The 25,287-nt window shown below is 28.6% G+C and overlaps 5 protein-coding genes across 8 annotated transcripts; 2 read left to right on the forward strand and 3 right to left on the reverse strand.

The window, feature by feature from the left end:
• Positions 1–1,960: 1,960 nt before the first annotated feature.
• LOC107162237 (uncharacterized) lies at positions 1,961–7,258 on the reverse strand. 2 transcript variants are annotated; one of them, XM_015509051.2, is made up of 10 exons: positions 6,995–7,258; positions 5,868–6,161; positions 5,120–5,296; positions 4,239–4,304; positions 3,998–4,167; positions 3,746–3,935; positions 3,501–3,677; positions 3,270–3,443; positions 3,022–3,189; positions 1,961–2,721 (listed from the first exon to the last, which is right to left on the reverse strand). In XM_015509051.2, exons 1-10 carry the CDS (start codon positions 7,076–7,078, stop codon positions 2,467–2,469), a joined length of 1,755 nt encoding a protein of 584 aa, XP_015364537.2. In that variant the 5' UTR covers positions 7,079–7,258; the 3' UTR covers positions 1,961–2,466. The 2 variants fall into 2 exon arrangements, with proteins under 2 accessions (XP_015364537.2, XP_015364538.2); XM_015509052.2 differs by lacking the exon at positions 4,239–4,304 and having other exon boundaries at positions 6,995–7,257.
• Positions 7,259–10,182: 2,924 nt separating this feature from the next.
• On the forward strand, positions 10,183–15,653 carry TH1 (negative elongation factor complex member TH1). Its single transcript, XM_015509076.2, has 13 exons — positions 10,183–10,577; positions 10,763–10,878; positions 11,446–11,555; positions 11,713–11,822; positions 11,923–12,030; positions 12,591–12,743; positions 13,263–13,393; positions 13,454–13,638; positions 13,717–13,966; positions 14,242–14,452; positions 15,101–15,241; positions 15,308–15,437; positions 15,496–15,653. Exons 1-13 carry the CDS (start codon positions 10,524–10,526, stop codon positions 15,519–15,521), a joined length of 1,725 nt encoding a protein of 574 aa, XP_015364562.2. The 5' UTR covers positions 10,183–10,523; the 3' UTR covers positions 15,522–15,653.
• Positions 15,575–17,612, reverse strand: strat (RAB interacting factor STRAT). 3 transcript variants are annotated; one of them, XM_089222182.1, is made up of 3 exons: positions 17,296–17,612; positions 16,975–17,234; positions 15,575–15,947 (listed from the first exon to the last, which is right to left on the reverse strand). In XM_089222182.1, the coding sequence occupies exons 1-2, from the start codon at positions 17,434–17,436 to the stop codon at positions 16,989–16,991; spliced, it is 387 nt and encodes a 128-aa protein (XP_089078308.1). In that variant the 5' UTR covers positions 17,437–17,612; the 3' UTR covers positions 15,575–15,947; positions 16,975–16,988. The 3 variants fall into 3 exon arrangements, with proteins under 3 accessions (XP_089078308.1, XP_015364564.1, XP_089078307.1); XM_015509078.2 differs by lacking the exon at positions 15,575–15,947 and adding an exon at positions 16,642–16,792 and having other exon boundaries at positions 17,296–17,611; XM_089222181.1 differs by lacking the exon at positions 15,575–15,947 and having other exon boundaries at positions 16,832–17,234; positions 17,296–17,610.
• Positions 17,613–17,716: 104 nt separating this feature from the next.
• elm (calcineurin like EF-hand protein 1 elm) lies at positions 17,717–19,244 on the forward strand. The gene is made up of 5 exons (XM_015509077.2): positions 17,717–17,869; positions 17,953–18,086; positions 18,536–18,805; positions 18,885–18,978; positions 19,059–19,244. Exons 2-5 carry the CDS (start codon positions 18,020–18,022, stop codon positions 19,201–19,203), a joined length of 576 nt encoding a protein of 191 aa, XP_015364563.2. The 5' UTR covers positions 17,717–17,869; positions 17,953–18,019; the 3' UTR covers positions 19,204–19,244.
• A 71-nt stretch (positions 19,245–19,315) lies between these two features.
• On the reverse strand, positions 19,316–24,142 carry Sec23 (transport protein Sec23). The gene is made up of 17 exons (XM_015509074.2): positions 23,904–24,142; positions 23,264–23,416; positions 23,068–23,198; positions 22,912–22,998; positions 22,673–22,828; positions 22,398–22,576; positions 22,198–22,342; positions 21,863–22,137; positions 21,650–21,792; positions 21,433–21,584; positions 21,259–21,365; positions 21,047–21,200; positions 20,831–20,982; positions 20,147–20,321; positions 19,879–20,034; positions 19,749–19,814; positions 19,316–19,679 (listed from the first exon to the last, which is right to left on the reverse strand). Exons 2-17 carry the CDS (start codon positions 23,409–23,411, stop codon positions 19,590–19,592), a joined length of 2,316 nt encoding a protein of 771 aa, XP_015364560.1. The 5' UTR covers positions 23,412–23,416; positions 23,904–24,142; the 3' UTR covers positions 19,316–19,589.
• Positions 24,143–25,287: the final 1,145 nt, after the last annotated feature.

Consider the following 25,287-nt stretch of genomic DNA (forward strand, 5'->3'; position numbering starts at 1 on the left):
TGGCGGTCATAAGGAGGCAGGAGCGTGAGACAACACTGCGCGAATGGCAGGTGTTTTGGGACCACACGACGAAGGCAGCGTGGACGAGGATGATTCCAGACATCAGAAGGTGGGTGTATCAGTCAAGACTTGAAGCGTTGAAGCCATGACATTTCACATGGCCCATGCATTGACGGGTCACGGATGCTACCAGCACTATCTGTGGAAGAGGAGGAGGGCAGCTGACCCCTACTGCATGCACTGTGAAGAGCCGGAGGACACTGTGGAGCACACCTTATTTAACTGTCCATTCTGGGTAGAAGACAGACGGAAGATGGAGCAATGCGTCGGCCGGCCACTACAACCCAATGATGTGCCGGATATCATCCTGGGGCCGGAGCAGGAGCTCCTCCCAGATGATGCATTCAGGAGGCGACGCATCGAGGCGATGGTGGAGGAACAGAGGTTGGCGTTTGACAGAATGGTGGAGGCGATTCTCGGGCGGAAGGAGAATGCAGAGCGGGCCAGGCAGGCGCGATTAGTATGGTGACTGAATTTGTGGGCTGAAGGCCAAAATACCTAGGGTGGTTAGAGGCCCCCACGTATGTATAGCTGTTATGTTTTATGTATGTTGTTATTTGTCAAGGTGAATAAACGATACGGGTTCGGGTGGCAGTATTGTGCTAAACAGTTCCTACCCGTTCCCGGTATATAAAAGGAAAAAAAAAGGATGTTAAAGGCGTAAAAAATATGCATTCATGACATAAAAACGCAAAAAATGCCTTAGAAAATGTGCGTGTCAGTCACTTAAATACTTAAACAAAAATCATAAAACTAACTGTTAATTTTGAAATTTTTAATTATAATTTTACAATTTTACAATTTATACAATTTAATATTTATTACGTGATTTAAATTTCAAAACGAATTTTAATCTAGATAAGTTTCAAATTGTTGCATATATTAAGAAATAGGTAGAAAAAATTTAATTATTTAATTGGTGAGAAATATAAAAATATAATAATTATAAATAAGTAACTTGTAATTTTTTTCTCAATAGTTAAAAAATAAATAATAAAAATGCACTAAGCCTTTAAAAAATGACATATATATTTGTTTATTCATAATCTATTCTAGGAAATCATTGTCATCTATGGAGTATGTTTCAAAAAAGACGAATATAAATCATCAACACTCAAGCCCTAGTAGTTAAGTAATAATATTATAGAAATATAGTACCTACCTAAACCTTTGCATTGACATGGTGAACTTAACATTTTTCAGATGCTTTAGTACAGTTTCTAGTTAGTATTTTGAGAAAATCTGAGGTAACCACCCTCGATAGTCAATAATTCCTCTCAAAGCTCCACTAAACAAGTTTAAATAATAATTTGAATTCCAATTAACATCTTTGGGTATTCTAGGAGTTTTAGTAAATTTAATAAAGTTCACATTATAATCTTTGAGTTCTCATGTAAGTTTTAATAATTTTGTATTCAACATACATACTTTTTTTATACTTATCTCTATCATTAATCAACCAATAATTATAATAAATAAGTACCTGCACGTGTAGATACTTCAAATAATAATAGTTTCACTCAATGTTGTATTCATGATCCTATTCATTGATAAAGGTGTAAGATATTGTCAACAATTATCTTGGTTTATTTTCACCTAAGACCTAACCTTAAGGTAATCTTTGGCTAAAAATTAATCATGAAGATTGTTGGACACTAAATGTGTATGAAAATAATTAATTATACAAAGTTTATCTGTAATTACAGAAAAATATTTTATTAAGTAAAAATAAATATGTCTTATATAATTATTAAGTTTTAAATAATAAACAATATTTAATAATACATAATACATTTTAAACCAATGTTTTCTAATTTTAACCAAACATATTTGGAATCATATAATTACAACACCTTAGATGAGGTAATTCAAACTTTAATTATTTACACATATGTAAAAAGTAAATTTGTTATCAGAAAGATGTCAACAATACAATTAAATAAAATTATCAATTATAAACTTACAAATAAATAATAATTTAATCAAATATTTTAGTATTGGGACAAAACTATAAATGGATATCCAACTCAATCACCTATAATTACATAATAATTGTATTTTTCTTTGTAAATGTTTAAATGGTAGGGAGAAAATTAACATAAATAAAGTAATGTACTGTAATAAAAAGTAAAATAATTAAGCATTTGTATAAGAGACACAATAGTGTCATATGCTAACAATATATAGGTAATATTTCTTATACCAATCATCTAATAATTAATAGTAATTTTTATCTTAAGCTGTTTGTTCCTTACTAACAAAAAAAAGTTAAATAATTATAAATTAACAACAAAGCAAACAATTAAACATGTAACAAGAATGTTCTGCAAAACATAATAACTTGATATAGCATTGTTGGTACTGTATAAATACTATAAAGCATAATAAAGAATACAAATATAATACTTATAAGCAGGCAAACATTGAATCGTTTGAATAAATCAATGGCACTGTTAAGTTAACATTAATAATCATCTGTTCAGGATTGGTAGGATCAATGAATAAACATCTACCATCAGCATGTAATACATCCAGTGGAACACTGTAAGGCTGTACTGGGCCACTCCACGAATGTTGATCATTATTGTTACGTAGAGAACTAGTGGTCAGTATTGCTGTAGTTGGTGAAACACTTGTATTGTCACCATACGACGAAACATGCTGAAAATAGGCAAATCATTATTACAATTATTAAATATATTATGATATATAAGTTTAAATTTAGGTGACTAACAATTTTTGTCTAGTTTTTTAAGATCTCACTGCTCGAATTATGTTTCCAACAATTAGCTATGATCAAAAAACTACTTTATTTTGTTTAAGAAAAATGGAAGCTATGTGGTGAGAATAATGTAAGCAAGACACTTGACAAGCCTTAACTAGTTAAGTGTATAGAAGCATACTTGTGTTTAATCTTATATGAGATGATTTTACAAAGAAATATACATAATATATTAGTACCTGAATGGTGGCAACATATGTGTGACTATAGCTATCAAATGCAACAGTGATTATATAAATGGTATTTTGTACGAATTGTAAATGAGTAAAAAAGCAGAAATTTTGTATATCTTGACATCTGAAGACATGTGAAATTACATTTCCATAATAAATCATTTCTTGATGACACTATTAATACAACAATTAATACATTCTATATTATTAACTTCACTTGAGAAGAAAAAAAAATAAAAATAAAAATTACTTACAGTAAATAAATGAACATATAAAGTTGCAGAATGTGAATACCACAAGCAACCAGCAATTGGACAAGGAAGCATATTTGCAAATTCTGCTAGAGTGTGGTTTGATCCTGTTGCATTTAATTGCTCGCCTTGCGCTGTCTGTTCATTTGAAATAGACTCATTATTATGATTCTGAAACTATGAAATTACTTTTCTTAATTAAGATGAAAAAGATAAAACTTATTTCTATTTTACATGTTCTGGAAAAGACCAAGGACTTGTTAATAATCTTGACTCGTAGTATTGCAAAGTTCTAATCACTTCACAACTAGAATCTGGTAGTTGCATGAATTGGACATTATTTGTCTCTATGTAATTTTGGATAACATCATTTTGTACTAAAGCTGTATCTTGTGGCCCTAACAAAGAAACCTAAAATGCAACAAACTCAAAAATAATTCTTGCTTTGTTCTGGATATTAACATTTGTGGAAATATTACATCATCTAACGGATTAAATGTTTCACAGTTAGAAAACGCTGTTGACATTTCTCCACTTTCCATACGAACTGACATAGCCCAACGTTGATCAAACTCTTGTTGTTCTTTTTCTATGTTCTCTGCAGACTCATTACTCAAGGTATCAGAATCATCAATACATAGGACTGTTTCTGTATCAGTTTGATCATTTCTATAAAAAATCAATTATTTAAAATTGTGAATATACGACATAAATTATTCATATAATTTTACACGCTGTAGTTAGAGTTATCTATCTCTAAACTCGCATTAATATCTACATCAGCCAGTTGCGGGATATCAGGAAAAACTTGAAGGTTAGATAGGTAACCATTTCCAGGTACAGTAGATTTGATTTCTTTTGTAGGTATGTTTAACTTTTTATTGTTATTTTTCCACTTTATCTAAAAAATAAACATCATAATTTTGTCAATAAACCACAATACCAATAAATTCTTTAAAATTCACAAATTACTCGGGATGAATTTTCAGCAAAAGCTCTATGCGAAACTTCTAGATTTAAGGGTTTTGATTTGTCCAACTAAAACATATTATTTTTAAGTTAATTAATAAAATTAATGGCGGCTTGCATTTACAACGATCCATCAGTTAAATTCCCGGGTTAAATGGTTTGTTAATTGTAATTTATGCCACAAGAAGATGAATTGAGCAATTTGTTATGAACGCCATATAATCTAACCATGATAGTACTAATAATTATGTTAGATAAGTGATGGTAAATTTAATTTAGAAATCTTGTCATAATGCAAAATCAAATATAAATTTTAACATATTTGAAAGTGTTATATTAAAATATTATATTATATTTCAGACATTTTGAAATAAACAGAAAATAAAATATTGGTTAAAATCAAAAACCTACAGATTTATTTAGGTAGATAATAAATTTAATAATATTTTATGTATGGGAATACTTATATCATTGTTTCTGGCATGATTTTTAAAAGATCTCTATAAAGTCAGTGCTTTACAGTTTTTGCATAGAAAAAATCAATAATAAACTAAAGTAAAAAACCTAGCTAGTGGATGACAAGTGAAATATTTAATTATTTTACAACACAGACTTTTGCCCAATTTCAATAATACATTTAATACAATAAATAGATTATATTTAGAGAGATTAAAAATTGTTTAGTGTGAAGGAAGGGTCTAAATTAGCTAAATACATATAACAACATAGTGGTTCATTTTTAGTTGAGGAGATGACAAGTGAAAATGGAACAGGATGGCAAGATGTTCAGACTGGAACATTTAAGGAGACTAGAGAAAGTAAATATGGTGAGTTTTGTGAGATTTGTTAGTTATTAGGAAATTCAAATTAAAAAAAATCTGTACCTGGTAATAGTTACAATGTGGATTGTTATTGTTTGAAATATTAAGACTAGCATCTGTTGTAGATCTATTAAACTTGGTTCTATCTGTTGAAAGCAACATATTTCTTAAAAGTACACTTGTAGTCTTTGCAATTGGAGGTCGGTAGACAATGTTTTCCACAGAGCTAGAAGAGGACACCTAAATTTAAAAATAATATTAACCATACAGATTTATTCTATATAATTAACTTAATTAATTGACATTAATACAAAAATATGGTAAAATTATTAATTGCTAGTAAAAATTAAACTGTAATAAGTAGGAACATACAATATAAAGATCAAACAGGCAGTTACGTTGCAATGCATACATTTATCACATGTTCTAAAAACAACTTAAATTGTAGGTCCTCCCAACTGTTTATTGGTGAGTGAAAATTAGTTTGAAAAAAAAAATGTGAAACATTGAAATTTTATTTAATAAAAATATTAATAATGAGTATTCATCAATAAAATTACAAAAAAAAAAAAACCATCACTTATGGGCAGTTAATAATTGTTTTCCCTAATATTATAAAGTTGTGAAGTTAAGTTATGAAAATTAAACAAAAAAAAAAAGGATGTTTTCAAACACTTGAGAAAATAGAGAAAGATGAGGATAAGAATCATACTCGCCAATATTTAATAGGTGGCAGTAAAATATTGATACTGTATGATGTTTATCACTGATACAAATAATCATATTTTAGAAAATTAACATAAATACATACATGACCTTCAAAATTAGGCTTTGGCGGTCTAGCAGTCGAGCGAGCTTTCTCAACTGGAACAGTTGTAGCTACTTGTGTACGCATTTTTATACTCTCCAATGACGTTTCTGATGACAATTCATCACATTTGATCTTTGATTTACGAGGTCTTCCGACACATCGTTTTTTTACCAGCTTCTTGGTACCGTTTTTTTTCATAGTCTGCCTTTTCGTTTTCATAATGTGCGCCAACGTTTTACATTCGAAATGATATCCCATTCGATGCAATCTCAACAACTCAACGTATTCGTCTTTCTGCAAAACATCGAATTGCGTTCGTTAATGGGAATCGTACAGCAGACGAGGTGGGCGCAAAAGGAAATCGACATAAGAGTGGCGCTGCAGGCGAAAAACACGTCGAACGTTGGCTGGAATAATAATAATAATAATAATAATGCCATTCGTGGATCACGGGAACAACGGCGGGAGACGACGATCTTCGGCGCGAAGCACGGCGGCGACTGAAACGGGAATAATGTGGAGACGGTGGCGGCCCCGACAAAGAGGTGGACGCCGATAAAGCACCAAACTACCGAAGTCCGAACGTCGACGGATGATGATGCGGCGGCGGTGGCGGCGGGTCGGAGTCTGCCGCCAAAAAGTCCCTTTAGCTCGGCAACCATTGGCCGGTTTGCCGATTACCTGTAATTTTCGTGCGTACGGGCCGGACGCAAAACCGGTTTGCGGCGACGAGCGCGTTCTATAAATACACGGGACGGCGTCGGGAAATCCCGGAAAAGCACCGCACGCCGCCCGCCATGTTATCGCGGACGACCCACATAACATGATGGGTACGGACGGTACGGTACAGCTGCTGACAGCCGTATACCTATATACATGCGACATGAGAACATATATATACATATATACATGTACGCTTTATAACATGCATCTTAATTAATATTGATATAACGAATAATGATATTTTATCTACGTTTTTACGCGATAATAAGTTAACACTAAACACAAACGACGTCGTGCTTAATCGTCGCGTCTTGTTTTCAAAGATTACAATAATTAATATTATTATTTATTGTTGTCATTACAAAATGTGTAACTACAACACTATAAAACCACCTGCAACTGACCTTTAGATTGCCGGGTAAGCCGAGGCTTAGAGCACACTTCACCAGCGTCCGGTACGACGTCAGGTCCGTAATCGCATCCGTCATTATCGCGAATCGACGGCGACGTTAATTGCCTCGGTGTATTACTATAACGGCTCGGACAGGCGCTCAGATGAACGATGTTTGCACTGTTTGAATTGTCTGTTGCAACGTGACGGTTAAAAAAAAATTCAAACGCATCACTTTATGATTCACGTGGACCGCGGTTAATTATAAGAGTATAACCGACGGCAGACGAGTTCTCATGGAAGTATGGAACGGTGTCGATATTTTTGTTGATTTGTTGACTTGTTGTTCGAATTTTTTAGGTTATGGTCGTTTTTTTTTTTTTTTTATTACAAACAAAATTAAAAATAGCCATACAGAGCATTCGAAATGAAATTAATTCGATTGTTGATACCTACGTGAATTTTGATTTGTGCTATCGCTATCTTTTGTTCGACTCCTGAATGATAAACTTTCTAAACTAGCGCCAATTTATATATTTCATTATCTTTTAAATATTAATTAAATATTATATTATTGTGTTTCCTCTATCACATTTTTCGTTTAATTATATTTTATCAATTCTTTTGAAAAAAATCAAATAAAATGTGTGTTATTATTTTATTATCGTATTATAAAATATTATTTAAACTACCTTTGATTTTACACAGAATAATTCATTGTTTGAAATTACTTTTTTACGTGTTTCAAATATTATTTTGTGAACATTCAATCATTCTGTACGAGTCCATCATGTATTTATTTTACTATGCGATTGCGTATGTTTTTATAGTACATTTTAATTGTATGTGTATTATAAACCATTTTTTGTTTAAAAAAAAAAAAAAGTATTTGCTAGTTCCTACATTTATTAACAATAATTATTACTGTACCGAAAAATGATATTGCAATGCTTAATTTTTTACGATAATTACATAAATATTTAAAATTATCTCCTGGTTCGTTATGTCATTGTAATAATGAGCAATGAAACATTGCAGAATATGGATTAATGACTATTCAAGATTCAATTTTAATTTGCTCTAAATTATCAAAATATTATTGATCTAAATCTGCTAAATCTGAAACAAAACTCATTATATTATTATATAGTTTGTAAAAAATTAGTTCGGGCGATAAAATTTGCAATATTGTTTGTCTCTGGACAATGCTTTATGCGTTTATCATAATAATTTATTGCACAAATATTTAGTTTAAAATAAATAATTATTATGTTAGATAGTTTTTATATTTTTTTAAATAAAATATGGTACCTACTTAATACCAAAATTATTTACAGATTAAAATATGTATGAAATAAAAATCAATTACTCATTAAAAGAGTATAGGTGATTAAAATATGAAGATATTACTAAAACTAAAAACATTTTTTCCTCTATTTGTTCTGATAAAAGTAATTGATGATTTCCTCATAATTTATTGATTTTGATACTTCTTGTTCAATGGAGACGCAACATTGTAAGGTCGGATCATTTTTCTTGTTCAATCGAAGTTCTCAAATACAAAATAATTAAATTGAGTTTCGAGAAATAATTCCTTTCCACGTAAACTATAGTCACCGGTACAGTCAACATTATTCTTTGGCTCTTTGCAACACTTCATAACAATAAATTTCTTTTAGCGACGAGAGGCTTCACTTCTTTAAATCGTAATAATGCCATCACGAACTTCTAGAGGGTAATATTCGATTTCACTTTTACTTGTTACTTCTAAGAGGACGCTACATTTATATGTGATAACCCACATGTGATACAAATCAATAATGTACAAAATAGCAGAAACTGTTAGCCTAGGATAGAACCTTGTAGTATAATTGATATTTATAATACTCCAAATTGATATAAAATAGAGATGTGAATGTTGTCTGAGCAATATCGTTTTATTTTTATATTTTGATGTCACTTACACGAAAAAAGTTCTTATTCTTTCAAAATTCATTATTTTCGTGTTCATCCAACATGAATACATTTTTTTATAAGTCCGACATCGAAAAATTAAAAACGATATTTTAAGTTCTCCTTTTTATGTGGTAACAATTAAACAATTTCGTTTCTTTTCTTCTCTTCTTTAGTTATGACTGTTATGAGTTTATGACTCTAGTCTTCTCAGTTCTTTCCCACGCAAAACAATTTTTGCTATGTTGCACATTTTTAAGTCAGACACCCATGCGGGTGTAGCATCTTCTTAACTATTATAGTCACTACTTAACTAGCTAGTTAGGCTTAAGTTCACCATAAAGAAAAAATTAATAATATTAAATTAATGTAATTTTACAATTTTTAAATTGTATCATTTATTATTATAGGTATGGTAACGGAGACTAAATTTTTTATAAAGGGATGGAAATGAGTACATAGGCGGTTGTGGAAGTAGAATCTTTTATAGTAGCATCTAGATTCGTCGCTTATAGTTTTTAGTCTTATGTCTGAATGTAGAAAAAACTTAAAGGCTTATGGAGGTGAATTAATTGTTAACTTCCTTAGAAAAATATTTTGAAATGCTTGAATTTTGTTTGTTTTAATTTTGTTCTCATTACACCATAGCTGCAGATGCTATCGCCAGATTTGTAGAGGTAGTGAGACGATTATTATTGATGGAAATTTTCGCTTTGTCATCATAGAGTAAGGGAAAAATGTCGTTTTTATAACAACTATTATGTCAGGGAGAGAATAATATATAATATTATTATGATTGATATTACAAACTTATAGAATTGTAGATTTAACCATAATACTTGCACTTCTCTTCTTTGTAAGCAACTTATTTTTATATTGTTCACTTATTATGTTTTCTCTCTAATGGGTGCCTAACTATCGAAACTAACAGTTGTAACACCGGTTTGAATACCTCTACCACTCAACAGCCGTCAGTCACCAATTACAACTCACAAGTATAGATTTTCTATCATTTATCAACGAAAAACTATAGTATACAGTATATACACGACAGGTTGACGTACATTTATAATATTAAATATTTAAATATTATAAATTATAACATAATATTCGTATTTGGTTATTACCCCCACTACTGCACTAATTTTATCCGTGAACTACAACCATTTCATCTATTCTGTGCTACAAGCCTACAACAGACTGTATAAACAAAACTCAAATGTTTGATATGTGTTATCAAATTTTCGGTTTAGTGCCATCAAAGAACAATAATTGTTTTTTAATTTTTAAACTTTTTAGATTGTTATTTGTATTTTGCATTTGCATAGACTATAAGTATAGATGGTGAATTATAGTGATGTGTGTAGTCTTGTCTAGTGTGTTTATGTTAAATGTTTATAAGTTATAAATTATAACATTTTAAAGTCTTAAATAATTAATGTTAATACATTAACACTAATAATTGTTTAACCTAAAGTAGGCGTTTAAAAAATTGTTTATTTTTACTAAATATTCTAGTTTTTATCAATTGTGACTGAGGTGTAGATACTTTGGTCTATTTAAAATCAGTACTTGCTCATTTAAGCAAAATGGAAGACGACTATGATGAATATCGTCGCTGGGACGGTGACGTTGATGTAGAGGTTAGTCTTGTAAAAATATATAAATAATCGCCAATGTTATGATTACATTTTTTAATTTATATGTTTATTTACATGTTTTAATATATTTGTACAATTTTTTAATAAATTTAAAATTATATTTATTTAAAATGTCTATTACTTTTTTAATTATTCTTAATTGTTGTGTTGTACCTACTCTTGTTTAGGCTGATGACAATGACGACATATTAGAAAATCCACAAGAAACTTTAACTCAATGCTTAGAGAAATTTAGTAGTGCTGATTATATCATGGAACCAGGAATATTTTCACAGCTTAAAAGGTAATCTTTTTTGTCTTATAATTATTACTCAATAATATAGATGATTTGTCTGCTATAATAAACTTAGTTCATATCTATATATCTGTAGTAAACCATGTCCATAATTATTATAAAATCAGAAAATACAATAGGTATGTATTGAAAACAATAGTTTGAAGAATATTAGGTACAAAAGTGAAAATAGGTATATTAAATAAAATATTATGCTTACTTCTATATATTTTACTTCTTAAAAATTATAAACACTTTTTAATTCTATTATTTTTGTTTTTTTGGCCTAAGAGGTTATCTCACTCACATGTTGCCTCCATTATACAAATGTGTAATTTGTGTTAGTGTATTAAAAGTATTTAATGTGTAAATATGAAATTATAAAGGTATACTAATGTGTAGTAAAAAAATGACTAAAATATATACTTCTTTTCCTATAATCTTCTAAGAAAGTTATGTACTTGATTAGTTCATTGTGAAGTGTTTCTGCTCAAATTTAATGTTGATTTATTTTTTGTTTAAAAATAATAATCTAATGATTTATAATTAAATAATGCATTTTTTATTACCGTATAGGTATTTTCAAGTGGGTGGAACTCCTGAGCATGTTATAGAATTGTTATCAAAGAATTATATTGGTGTTGCTCAGATGGCAAATATGGTTGCTGAATGGCTAATTCTAGGAGGTAATAATATACTATGTTTAATATTTATCACTTTAGTAAGTATACTAATTTTGATTAACTTATACAAAATTCATATTTTGTTCAAAAAAATATTATTTTCTTTTTAGCTTGGTTTTTTAATTATTAATGCACGTTTAAAATAAAAATATTTAATAAGGTGTTGCGGTTGGTGAAGTTCAATCCTTCGTTGAAAATCATCTCAAAGATATGGTATTAAAAACATTTGATCCAAAAAAAGCAGATACAATATTTAGTGAAGAGGGAGAAGTATGTCAATTTTTATTATTTATTATTTATTATTTATTATTGGTATAACTTATTATTTAAATAAGTATTAATCATTTTAAATATGTGTTGTAATCAATAGACTCCAGCTTGGTTAACAGAAATGATTGAACACAAAATATGGAGATCATTAATTTATAGATTAGCAGAAGAATATCCTGATTGTCTGATGCTTAATTTTACAATTAAGGTATTAAGTATTAACTATCTATTACTGTAATAATTTTTTTAATTTATCTAGTATTTTAAGTAATGTAATGGTGCATTAAATTTTACTAGCGATTTCATTTTTTTATTGCTATGAAAAAATTGGTATGTGTAAACATACTTAGTTAATTTTATTCAAAATTCTACTTTTTATCATTATTATTACGATTAAAGTTTTATATTACCATTGCCTATTCTTTTTTGATGGCAGAGACTGTTTTTGACTATAGGAATATTATACTATGAAGTGATTTTTGTTACCTTCTATTAAAAAAAAGGGGCAGTTCAAACTGATGAGAGTGTGCATTGTGTTTGGCTACTATTTTTGCCTAAAAAAATGTTATTATCTATCTAATTATTTATTAACAATTCATCCATAATATAGAATTTACTATAAATTATTTTAGAATATCAATAATTTTTACCTTGGTTCACAGATATTGTTGATAATTACCAGCACTTACTGTTTTTAAATATTATATTTAAATTACCTCTAGTTTTTTGATATTAGCTTAATATTATTCGTATTTTGTTTATTAATAGTTGATATCAGATGCTGGATATCAAGGTGAAATAACAAGTATATCTACAGCTTCTCAACAAATTGAAGTATATTCCCGAATATTAAAAAATTTTATTACAGAATCCATAAAAACATCTAGTGAAAATCGTCAAAATACAATACAAGAGTGTGCTGTAAGTTACACTATCAATGGCCAATGCCATATTGTTATAAATAATACTTTTTCATTAAAACTATATCCAGAAATTGTATTAGAATTGTTTACTGATCAGGTAAACAGTGGGTCTTGTTCTAATAATAATAATAATATTTTATTTGTAAATTTAAACATTTAAATAATGATATAATAACTTTAGATATAGATATAATTCATGTAATTTTTTTTTATATATATTTCTCACTTTAAACCCAATGGCCCATGTTGCCGAGGGTATTATTAATAAAAAAAAAAAAAAAAAATGATATAATAAATAAAGACAGAAAAAAAGCACGAACTCGTGACTTTCTATTTTATTCAATATCTTAAATCAAAGTATATGTATTAGTTCAAGAAAAAAAATATTTAGAATACCTTTCATTATAAAATGTATAGTTTATTATTATTTGACGAAATATTTAGGCATCTATGTTTGGTGTTTGTAATAATAGTGTATTTACTATATTATATGGATAATATTTTGTTTTTTCTTTAGAAAATGGTATGCCATAGCCAACACACATATGTTTTTACATTAGTTGCTCTTCAAGTTTTAGCTAAGGAAACTAATGGTGGAGTTAATATGAAGAGATTTTCTCAAGAAATAACTCGCTGTGCCCAAGAGAGGTATATATTAATTTAAAAATTATTAAATTAAAATTTGTATCTGAATTTGGTTTTGTTAAGAAATGATGTGACTCCTATTACTATGGCATTAAATGGCGCTGCTCCGTATGACCAGCCTTGTGCAGCTTTAAGTTCTATGTTATCACGAAATGCCTTAAATCCTGCTGATATAAACGTATTACATAAACATTATTCATCATCAGATTCTCCTCCCGTCAGTTTACTCAGAATACCACAATTTCTTGGTTAGTTTAGCTTTAATTATTAAATGCATTATTAATTATTTTATTTATTTTTATCAATCAAGTATATATATTTTTCAGAATTATTAGTTCAGGCTTTATTTAAGCCAGGAATGAAATTAAATCCGGAATACAAACCCAAGTACATATATCTTTATGCTTATTCTGCAAGTGTGTATGAAGTTACATCTGGTAAAAAAAGGAAAGTTATTAATAAGGATGATTTAAAATCTACAATACAAGCTGTTGATAAAGTTCATAGTATATGTAATTTGAACAAAAGTTCAACAGAATTAATTGCTGAAGTTGCCACTATTTATCACTGCATCAGGTATTTGTTTATTCTAGGATAATAATTACACTATGATAAATACAACAAACTTTAGTATTAGTTAAGAAATCCATTACATTTATTCAATGAGAAAACATAGCCCACAACATTTCAGTAGGTATAGACTTATCTTCATATGTGAACGTTGATGGGAGAGTTGTGGAGTTCAACAAGCGTAAAACTGACATATTCTATTATAGATTATAGTATACGCGACAACTATTCAGTGTTATTGCAATTTTAGAATTGTAAAAATTTCCATTGTTTTTATGTAGATATCCTGCTGTTGCTGTCGGTTTAATATGTTGGGTTGAAAGTACTGTGACAGAACCAAGTTTCTTTAAGTTATGTACTGAACATACACCAACACACTTAGCACTCTTAGATGAAGTTGTTACATGCCATCCTCAACTGCATAATATCATATTAAAATTATTTGTCTCTCTTTTTGAATCTAAACAGGATGAACTAGAAATTCTAGTGCACGTAAGTTAAATAAATAAATAATCAAAATGAGTTTCTTCATTTCATAAAATAGCTCAATAATTATTTGTTATTGGTCCGGTTAACCTCCGCCATTCAGGTTTAGTTCACGTCCGCCAATTACATCTCTCGTTTTCTAATCATTATTAATAACATTTATAAAATGCAAATGTTAAACGTAAAAAAATTAAGTATGTTAGGTTGTTAGGTATTCATGAGGAATTAACTTATTAGATATATTAGGAATAATGTTTTGTAAAATCTGTGCAGTAAAGTTAATGATAAAATATAGATTTAACATTGGGTACTGTTTAAAATATTATTGAATACCTATCTCAGTTAATCAATCATCATCACTAAAATATTATAATATTATAATATTATATTATTATTATATTATTATACTGAAAATATTATAGAACTGAACCTTTTTTTATCTGCAGTATATACATTTTATAACAAATGATTAGAATGTTAAAAATTTTAGAGATGTAAACGTAGGGCGTAAACTAAGCATTAGTGTTTAGGTAATACTTTCTTGGTGGGCGTCTACTAGACCAGTACCATTTTGTTTTGTTCATATTTATTATTTACATTAAAATTAATTAAAGTTAGTATAGAATCATTTCAATCAAACAATTGTTGTTTTAGTTGGAGATGAAAAAGATGCTTCTTGACCGTATGGTGAACCTGTTGTGTTGTGGTTGTGTTGTTCCAGTTATAAAATATATTGAACAATGTTGGCATAGAGGAGATACTGATATTTCTTTAATACGTTATTTTGTTACAGAAGTAAATAATTACTTATACATTGTAGAAATTATATTTTATTTTTATGATTTTTTTTTTTTCGAGTAGGCTTTAGAAGCAGTTTCTCCCCCTTATTCAGTTGAATTTGTTGATTTATTTTTACCAATTGTTGAGAATGAAGAAATAACTGGTACAATGAGATGTGACGGAGAAAATGATCCAGTCTCAGAATTTATTGGTGAGTAAATTTTCATATTTTTATTGAATTTAGTTAATAATCATTCATTTTTTTATAGTGCATTGCAAAGGAATGACAATATAAAATTGACAACATATTAAGGTGTATAATGGAAGTATATACAAAAAAAATATATATATCAACTATTATTTCCATGTATATTTGGTTTACTTAATTTGTGTATATTTTTATAAAATTATAAGGTTTAAAATATAATATGGTGTTTCAATTTTCATTACTTACAGCATTACCGCAAGGGATGTACTCGCAAAGTTGTCTACTAGTGTTGTACTATATTAGGCCTGCTCAATGTGTAGGGGTTGCTGAATTTACTAATATAATTATCATAAAATTCAAACAGTTTTGAACTTGGAAAAATAAGTAGTACTTTAAATCAAGATCAAAGCTCTGAATAAATTATAATGGTTATTTGATATAATATTTAAAAAATATTCAAAATTTAATAAACAAAATGTTTACTTGAGATATACTTATTGCCAAGTTTAAGACCTGTAAATGTAAATTATAATGGATATTAACTTTTCTATAGTTATTTATCTCTTATAAAAATGTTAATTGTAATTTACATTTTGTATTGTTTATAACAGAATACCTACTAATATATTAGATATATGGTTAAATCACCATATTGATGGTATATTTTCCCATAAAAAAAAAAAAAAATTGTTACTTCAACTTGGGAGAAATAATAAAAATACTCATAATATGAACAAAGACCACATTTTTATCAATATCTTCAAATTATGATCCCCGAAATTTGGGAAAGTATGAGAGCTTTCTTCAAAATGTCTTAATTATTTTATACAAATTTATTCTAGTTGACAGTTATGCAGGTTGTAAGGCTACGCCAATCTTTTTAATTTTTTTTTGCAAACTATTTGCAGAAATACTTATTATAAATAAAAATTATTGTAAAACCAATATATCTTTCATTTTGCGTTATATTCTATAATATGTCTAATTCAGTTTTATACGACTGATTATAATGGTTTTCTGAAGGTCTGATTTCCTAATTCTTGCACAGAAGTGTATAAGAGCAGGACAAGAGTAAGTACCCGATGTCAAATTCTGTATTCAATGTGCGAAATTCTTAATTTTTTGTAACTTAATTACATATAATATTTACTATGGTGATCACTTAATATGATTAGTTTAAATCTAAATTATAGGTAACCATCAAATCTTGTTGTATAGGAGTATAAAATAATTTATTTTAGTTATACATGAGATAATGTTGAAATCACATTATGATTAATATACTGTTGACTACTGTGATTTGTGGATAATGTTGTATGCAAGAGTTCAATAATTGACAAAGAATTTTGGTCAATTAACTGCACACACACACATACATAAAAAAAAATTAATATAAATTAGAATAAATGACATGAATACTGTTTAATGAATAAACAATAAAAATGTATCATAACTATAATTAATTAAAAAAAATATATTTTAGTTTTACTATAAAACTATAAATATAATATAATAAAATTAGAATGTTTCAAGTATTTACAATTTAATTAAAGATCATGAATCTTCAGCGTGCTTGACTCTGGACAGTGCTACATAAGATTGCTTAGTGTTATCATCGTACCATCCAATTGGTCCGATTTCACAGTCAGCACATATAAGATATTTAATGCCGGATTCAACAGTCTTTGAGAATCCAATATTATCAAACATATACATATCTGGAACCATCCAGTAATCTGCCAACAGTTCACATTCAACAGACTCGCAGTTTTTTTTCTGAGACATGTGTGGAAGATTGAACTAAAATATAAAAATAAATATAAAATTTACTAAATTGTAATTTTACATCATGAAAAATTACTTCGATTCTTAAATGCTTTCCCATTGTAGATGACAAAATCTTGGATGGGCATTTTGTGCAATACACAGTGTGTTTGTTCTTTTCTTCGGTAATCAGATGGTTAAAGTTATTTTTGACATCAATGGTACAATCATCAGTCATCTTAAAGATTAAGCTATTCACATTAATAATGTTAATAACGTGATTACGTGAAGTGTAAATACTAAATAGAAAATAATGTATTAAATATTAATTAATCGAACTTGATACTCATCTATAATATGCATCTATGATAGAATTAAATTAACTGAAATAGGAAATCCGTCTTATCAGATTATCACTGATCTATGCGGTTTTTTAAATTTGATACAAATTTGCATGGAGAAAAATAAAATGTTCGATTATCGCATAGATGTCCTTATAATTTATATCAGGATTGGCTAAACTGCAGGCTCCTCAATCTATTCTGTGATCACAGATATATAACAATATTTTTATATATCTGTGTCTGTGATAGACCCACGTCCTATTGTAATAGTGATAATTAATAATTATGGGATAGGCAATTAAGATAACAGCTAGTGTCTAATTGTAGGTAAGATCAAAGTACCAAACGGCAAACACTGCAACCATACACTATTTAACATGTAATGGTTTTTGAATTTGTGTTATTTTAAGGTCAAGGATATGAAATTCATAGATATTTTATTTTCTCAATAATTTACAATTCATATTTATTTTGAAAATGGGTAACCGATCATCGTTACTGTTGCGTAAAGAAGAAATTGCTCAAATCAGAAATGAAACTGGATGTAAGTATTAAGTTGACAGATATGCATATGATTTTATTAAATTAACTAAGCTTGTTCATTTTAAATTTTATGTATTTCTCGATCTATGTAGAATTGTTGACATTAATCAATATTTCCTTGAATTTGAACTTAATGTTTCCTTTTAAATCATATAAATTTATTTTTAATAATATTATCCACATTAAAACTGAAAGCTAGTTTGACATTGACAAACTAACTTTTAATTTGTTAGTGATAATGGAAATATAGGTTAATGACACTCAAATTCTAGTGAAAAAAAAAGTATTAATTTGATATTAATTTACAAGATAAATATTACCATTAGTTTTTAATTATATTTCCCAGTTCTGATATATTGAATGTATGGCAAGCTTCAAATTCACGATTAAGTCAAATTTAAAATCTGATCTAAATCATGAAACTAATTTTAATGAAATTATATTTTACAGTCACTGCAAATCAAATAGAGCGTCTCTACAGTAGGTTTACCAGTTTGGATAGAGGCGATTTAGGTACACTCAGTAGGGAAGATCTACTGCGTATTCCAGAGTTGGCGATAAATCCTTTAGGAGAAAGAATCGTTGATTTATTCCACGCAGACTTTGGGAATAATTGTGATCGTATTAATTTCTTACAATTCATGAGAGCGCTGTCTAAATTTAGACCAATTCGACCAAATAAACCAAACAAACAAAACAATCGAATGGAGAAAATAAAATGTAATGATAATTATTAGTTACCAATAAACTTGTCTTGTAGAGCAGAATTTTTATTTAAATAACATCAATATAATTTTAGTTGCCTTTGATATGTATGATGTTGATAATGATGGATTGATATCAAAGGATGAGCTATTGGTTATTTTACACATGATGGTTGGTGCTAATATAAGGTAAATTTCTTAATAATTTGTATGCTTAAATGGTTTTATTTCACATTTTAAAATTGTATTTTTTTTTTTTTTTTTATTAGCGAAGAACAGTTGTCTATAATTGCAGATAAGACAATATCTGAGGCAGATGTAGATGAGGATGGTTTTATTTCATTTGACGAATTCTGTAAAACATTCGAAAAGTCTGATATTGAACATAAAATGTCAATTAGATTCTTAAACTAATCAAACATGCCTGTTGTCAATAGATCATTCCGTTCATATTATGTTATTTTTATTTTATTAATTGTTTTAGGTACACAGCATGAGATTTAATATTTCAATCCAAAGACTAATATTTTAATTAATTTTTATTCTTTTATTACTAATAGAGTAGATTTGTGCAAAAAAATTTTGAATATAATATAATATTTTTATATATAATAATATAATTTACAAATTTCTCTTAAATAATTTCTCCAACAAAGAAAAGATAATTGATTTCAACACAAAAAATTATAAATGTTTACAAAACATTTTGAAAAATTATCTAATTTTCAAGTATTAAATGAATGTATCAATAATTATAATAAAAAAATAATAATAACAGGACATAAGAATAAAAATACTTTCTATGCATTGGACGAAACAGCTAGCTTTTTCAAATGTTCCATAAATAGTTGTAAGCTTACATCATCTGTCAAAACTGGTGCTCCACCATCCTGAAATTAAAAATTGACTTTAAAATTTAAATCTATAAAATACAAATAAAAAATTAATTCAATACTTACACCTCCATAAGCATACATATTATTATGTGTTTGAGATGGGTTAACTTTGCATAGTAAAAATCTTGCCTAAAAAAAAAAAATTAATCGGTATCAAAATGATTGAGATACTAAAATTATTCATAAAACTTACCTGACTACCACCTTGTTCAGTGTCAATATACCGAGGCATTGGGAATCGAGTTTTAAGAATTTCTTGAGCATCATCAACAGGGGCTTGAAGCAACTGTTTGAAGTTACTATACTCTGGCCTATTTTGATAATCCATTGCTCTCCATTGAGCAATAGTCTAAAATATAAATAATTATTTTTTTTCCAAATATAATTTTCATAAAGGACTGTACAACGCCAAATGTGACAAGATATTTTTATTAAATATAATTATATATATTTTAACTCACTTCTCCGTGGAATATCAAAATATGGAAAAATGTGTCCATCAATAATATTTTGTCAGGTTGAATACTGCTAGTATCCAAAAGTACAGGTTCTGGCCTACCATTAAAACTATAACTATAAAGAATTGGTTGTATCATGATTAAACTTTGTGTAACATCTTCGCGCATCAACATGTGTCTAAAATAGAAACATACAATTATTACTTATGGATAGTTTTTCAAGAGGACGTTATACCCACGTGTATGCTGCTGTTTTACAAGTGTGTAACATTACAAATTTTTTGCAAAATAGATAATTTTTAGCACTAAAAATTTATAAATTAGATTGAATTCACTGATAAAATCTTTAAGTAAGATTATTATTTAGACAACCTCAAGAGCTTTATAATATATTTTAATTTTAAAGCAAGTTATAGGTATTTAAAAAAAGTATATTATTTGTATACTTATATCTTGATTCAAAATTAAAATATAGTAAAAAATTCATGACTCAAGAGGTTGTCAAAATAATAATCTTATCTATAAATTTTATGATAAGTCAATTAACTCTAATTGTTAAGCTATAACTAATGGAACTAAACGTGATTTGCTGAAAATTAAATTTGTTAAGTTACACACTTGTAAGACAGACAACACATGCGGGTATACCGTCTTTATGAATGTAGTGCCTTTAAAATTAAAATTTACCTATAATATGATGTTTCATCGGGGCTATTGTTAAAAACTTGTAGAAATTGAGACCTTCTTAAATGATACATGAACTGTGGATATAAACTGAAGTTTTCTGGCAATCGGAAACTATTTGGATCATCTTTTTGATAATCACCGAATTTCTGACACTGTATAAAACATGAAAAACAATAAAAACTAATTAAAAAACAATAATGTATATTAATTTATTACCAAGCGTATAAGCGTACGATCAGCCCACCGCATAACATCAGGACTATCTTCAGTTTCAGCACGGTTCACTACCATACGAGCCATTAAAACGGCAGAAGCCTCTTGATCAAATGCAGCACTAACATGCATCATGTTCTGAACAGGATCTGCCCAACTAAAAAACAAAACTCATAAGCATAAAATAAAAAGTTATATATTGTACAATTACATACTTTCTAGCTAATGTGGTGACTCTAATTCGTTTATAGCCACTGGAATGCTGATACTGAGTAATAAACTGAATGCAACCACGTCCTCCCTGAGGTATAGGTGATCCATGCTGAAAATAAGAATATATTATATACATTTTATACATGTGAATTTAATAGGGTTTCGCAATTATTTACTTGATTGACAATCTCAAAGAAAAATGCACACGTAGTGTTAGGCATCAAGCTACACATTTTCCATTGACATGTACCACCTAAACCTAAGTCACAGTCAGATACACATGGGTTTTTGATGTTTAATGATACACATGGTCCTATTGCACCCATAACTAAAAAAAAAAAATAATTTCAATTTTGAATTGTAATATAGACGCAGTTAACAAAGACACCTTACTTTTCAATTCTCTAGATGTTTTTACTTCTAAAGTAGCATTAAATGCCATTTTCAAATTGTTTTCATGATCACGCGCTAATACCCTCTGGAAAGTTTGCTTGAATAAAGATGAATTGAATGAATCTCCCATTACCATATGGCCACTAAAATTAAAATAGAAATAGAAATATTAATTTTTATTTCTTATGAAAATATTTCATAGTAATAACAAACCCAGTTGTATTGCAACATTGCTTCATTTCCATCAAACCAGTTTGATCTAAAGCACACGCATATATATCAATTGTATGTCCATTGGTTGCAGCACGAACTGCCAAGGTATCATAATGCTTTGTTGCTTTTTTCATATATGGAGCATTATCTTTCATTATTTGGTCATGGGAACGAATTGTATCTGATAATTTATCATTAACTACATGACCTGGGCCTTGGGAACATGCTCCACCGACAAACAGCATTATGCGTGCACCAGTTTGTGGATATGTGGACTACAAAAATTACTTTATATATTTCAAAATATTGTAATTGAATTAGTCAAAATCCATTACCTCCAATAAGCTAACAGCAATTGATAATGCCATTCCTGTGCTCCTTAATGGTCTCATTCCTTGTGAAACAGGCCAGGGATCTTTTAAAAGCTCATTTAATAAGTCTGACATATTTACATCACAGTTTTGAACCGGTTGTATAAATCTATGTAAATATTTACATCAGAACAAGTAAAAATAATGATTTTACTAGAAAATACCTGTTTGCTGGTACATTAACTTGTTGTTGTTGTGCTTGCTGTTGAGGCACACCAGCCTGTGCATTTGGAGCAGCATATTTTCCAATTCCTAATATATCTTGAATTTGTTTTGGTGGCAAGTCTTTAGTACCTCTAAACACATAGGACTTGGAAATACCTTCACAACCTAATTCGTGGACCTATAAAAATATGGAAATATTTATTATTTATAGACATATAGATATAAACATTAAGTCCATTAAATACATTTTACAATTAGATACTATATTTCATACCTGAACAACATTTCCAAATGTAATTAAGCCAACAAGAGCATTTGGTGGTAATAAACTAAGAGACATTTGTAAAGAGTCTTTAAGAGCGCCGAGTTCTTCATCATCCATACAAGTATCCACAACAAACAAAAATATAGGTGGCATAGTTTTAGCTCTCTAAATCAAGTAGATAATTCAATAAAAATATTATAAAGCTAAATCTGTACCTATCATCCAAAAATAAATATTTAAAACATTACCGTTATTGAGTATTCAATGGTAGAAAATGCTGGAATAAGTTCAGCTGGTTGGTGTTGATCTGAAATTGCTCCATATTGAGGAGGAAACTAAATAAATTTAAATAAGTAATTATTATAAATTTAAATGATAACAGAGACAATAGTAGTCATACTTACTGAATTACATTGAAAACAAAAATTACATATCCACATTTTTCCTCTATAATCCACCTGGCATAATGGATTTAAAATAGCTCGACAAGTATTACGAGTACATAGTACAGGATCATACTGTATTGGAGGTAAATCTATTCTTGCATAAATAGATTGTTAGAAAAAAATTGATCAATTTTAGTGTAAACTATGTACTGACCTGGTCTTTCTTTTAATGGCTGATAAAGACAACCTACTGGTACAACAAGACGGGTTGCTTCTAATCTGCTAGCAGGCCAAACATTCCACGACAAGCGGACACCGTCACGCTCTTCATTTTGCTCAATAAATTCTTCGTACGTTGACATGTTTACTAAAATTAGAACAAATATTAAGTTATCAAAGTACTTAAGTATAGGCTGATTAAAGTGAGTACTGCTAAATGTGCCTAGATTAGTACAAGTAATTTAAATGCTATCAAACAATTGATTAAAAATAATTTGTGATTTTGTTTAATTTCTTTTAACATTTCAAAAAACATTGAATCTATAGACTAGCAAATACAAGAACTGGTACTCGATGCATTTATACTAAATTATATATGCTCAAATATGTGAATTACAACAGGACTGTTTTTTCAATTGATTTTAAAATTATCAAAATAAATAAATTAAAATAAAACACACTCATATAAAATGTAACGTAATTTATATATAGTATAAAATACTAAAAAATTGTTAATGTTAATTAACACCAAAAACATCTCCTGTTATTTTGAAAACAAAAAATTATAAGTTTATTTTAAAGGGCTGTTTGATATAAATTAACATAAGTAAAACTGTACTAAATCTTAGATTTACCTTAACGACACGTCAATGAGCTAATTTTCATTACTTTTTCATTAGCATGTATACGTTGTACAGTGTTTAGCTTGTTTAGCAATATAGAATTAATTTTTTACAAAAAATTATGGAAACTGAAAAATCTTTCCGAAAACTGAAAAGGAGGAACACGTCACTGGTCACTGGTAGATTAGCTGTGGCAATATAGAAGAATGATAAGAAACCACGGTAACTCTCACGACGAGCTACAACTGGCCTACAAGCACTATTAAAGGTATACATCGGCCTATGATATTATGCATTTTTCAAGACCGTCAAACCGAGTCTCCAAATAAGCTATGGAACTACAACTGACTGGCGCTGTCTAACGGTATAGCTACCTAACCTGGAAACTCAACAATCCAAAACGTATTATTGCAACGGTCGTATACCGAATCGGATGTCCCACGATATACGGATATTATACTCTTCTAAATATCGGTTAAATACATTTAATCGCTAGATGACGCTAGTCAGTAGTTCCACCACAGAATAGATTAAATGGTTCCACGGCAGGACACTGATAAAAATTAACACGGTAAAGATACCCATTGATTATAGAATAGACTATTCTATAATCAATGCCAATACTCAAAAACGTGGCGGCCATCTTCCCGTTGGCTAAAGCTTAAATTTAAGAATCAGAAAAACAAAATGTTAAATACAATGTTTTTCCAAAAATGTATAGATCCAACTCTAGTTTTATTCAAATTACTTACTAATTGCTTAAAATTCTTAATTTTAAAATTAGCAACTGCATAAGATTAGTATAAATCATGATAATTTATTTTATCATGGTATAAATCAAATATATGATTAAATAGGTATTCATATTAAATACATATTGGAAAAAAATACACGTTTTAATTATTAGAAGCTAAAATGTAGTTTTGAAATTTATAGATCACGATTGTTTGAAAGCAAGGTTGAATAGTTAAGGTACATTAAGATTAGATATGGTTTAAAAATAAGAAAATAGATTGAGAAGGAAAAAGATAATTCATATTATTATAATAATGCTTCTAATGCACAGAATTATTCAAAAAATTACTGACGACAGTACACAACAGAACATGTACTGCTTGTTTTAACTGCAGTTAAAAAGCAGTACACACTAAAAAACGTGTAACAAATGCTTTTGCTAAGATTTTTAATAATCTTAATGTAAATGTTTTGAATTAAATCATGAGTTATGATGCCAGTTTTTTAACTGATAACACTAAATTGATAAAGTAGCCAACGGAACATGGCCGCCACATTTTTGTTTACATTGCAAGTGTCCCTTCCGATTTAATCTATTCTGTGGTTCCTTGGCTGATATTTTGAAGACACAGATCACGGAGTAGATAAACTAGTTTCTCCC

The sequence above is a fragment of the Diuraphis noxia genome, unplaced genomic scaffold (assembly GCF_037042655.1).
Source record: "Diuraphis noxia isolate RWA-SAM2 unplaced genomic scaffold, SU_Dnox_SAM2 contig0003, whole genome shotgun sequence".
NCBI lineage: Eukaryota > Metazoa > Arthropoda > Insecta > Hemiptera > Aphididae > Diuraphis > Diuraphis noxia.

Coding starts and splice junctions, on each gene's coding strand:
- LOC107162237 (XM_015509051.2), bottom strand. CDS start 7,078: ATGACGGATGCGATTACGGACCTGACGTCGTACCGGACGCTGGTGAAG. Junction 6,162..6,994: donor GCTTACCCGGCAATCTAAAG/GTCAGTTGCAGG, acceptor GATGTTTTGCAG/AAAGACGAATACGTTGAGTT. Junction 3,444..3,500: donor CTTGGTCTTTTCCAGAACAT/GTAAAATAGAAA, acceptor GTAATTTCATAG/TTTCAGAATCATAATAATGA.
- TH1 (XM_015509076.2), top strand. CDS start 10,524: ATGGAAGACGACTATGATGAATATCGTCGCTGGGACGGTGACGTTGAT. Junction 12,744..13,262: donor ATACAATACAAGAGTGTGCT/GTAAGTTACACT, acceptor TTTTTTCTTTAG/AAAATGGTATGCCATAGCCA. Junction 14,453..15,100: donor AACTAGAAATTCTAGTGCAC/GTAAGTTAAATA, acceptor TTGTTGTTTTAG/TTGGAGATGAAAAAGATGCT.
- strat (XM_089222182.1), bottom strand. CDS start 17,436: ATGACTGATGATTGTACCATTGATGTCAAAAATAACTTTAACCATCTG. Junction 17,235..17,295: donor GAAAGCATTTAAGAATCGAA/GTAATTTTTCAT, acceptor TTTATATTTTAG/TTCAATCTTCCACACATGTC.
- elm (XM_015509077.2), top strand. CDS start 18,020: ATGGGTAACCGATCATCGTTACTGTTGCGTAAAGAAGAAATTGCTCAA. Junction 18,806..18,884: donor TCGAATGGAGAAAATAAAAT/GTAATGATAATT, acceptor ATATAATTTTAG/TTGCCTTTGATATGTATGAT. Junction 18,979..19,058: donor ATGGTTGGTGCTAATATAAG/GTAAATTTCTTA, acceptor TTTTTTTATTAG/CGAAGAACAGTTGTCTATAA.
- Sec23 (XM_015509074.2), bottom strand. CDS start 23,411: ATGTCAACGTACGAAGAATTTATTGAGCAAAATGAAGAGCGTGACGGT. Junction 20,035..20,146: donor TTTTGATATTCCACGGAGAA/GTGAGTTAAAAT, acceptor TTTATATTTTAG/ACTATTGCTCAATGGAGAGC. Junction 19,815..19,878: donor CTGAACAAGGTGGTAGTCAG/GTAAGTTTTATG, acceptor TTTTTTTTTTAG/GCAAGATTTTTACTATGCAA.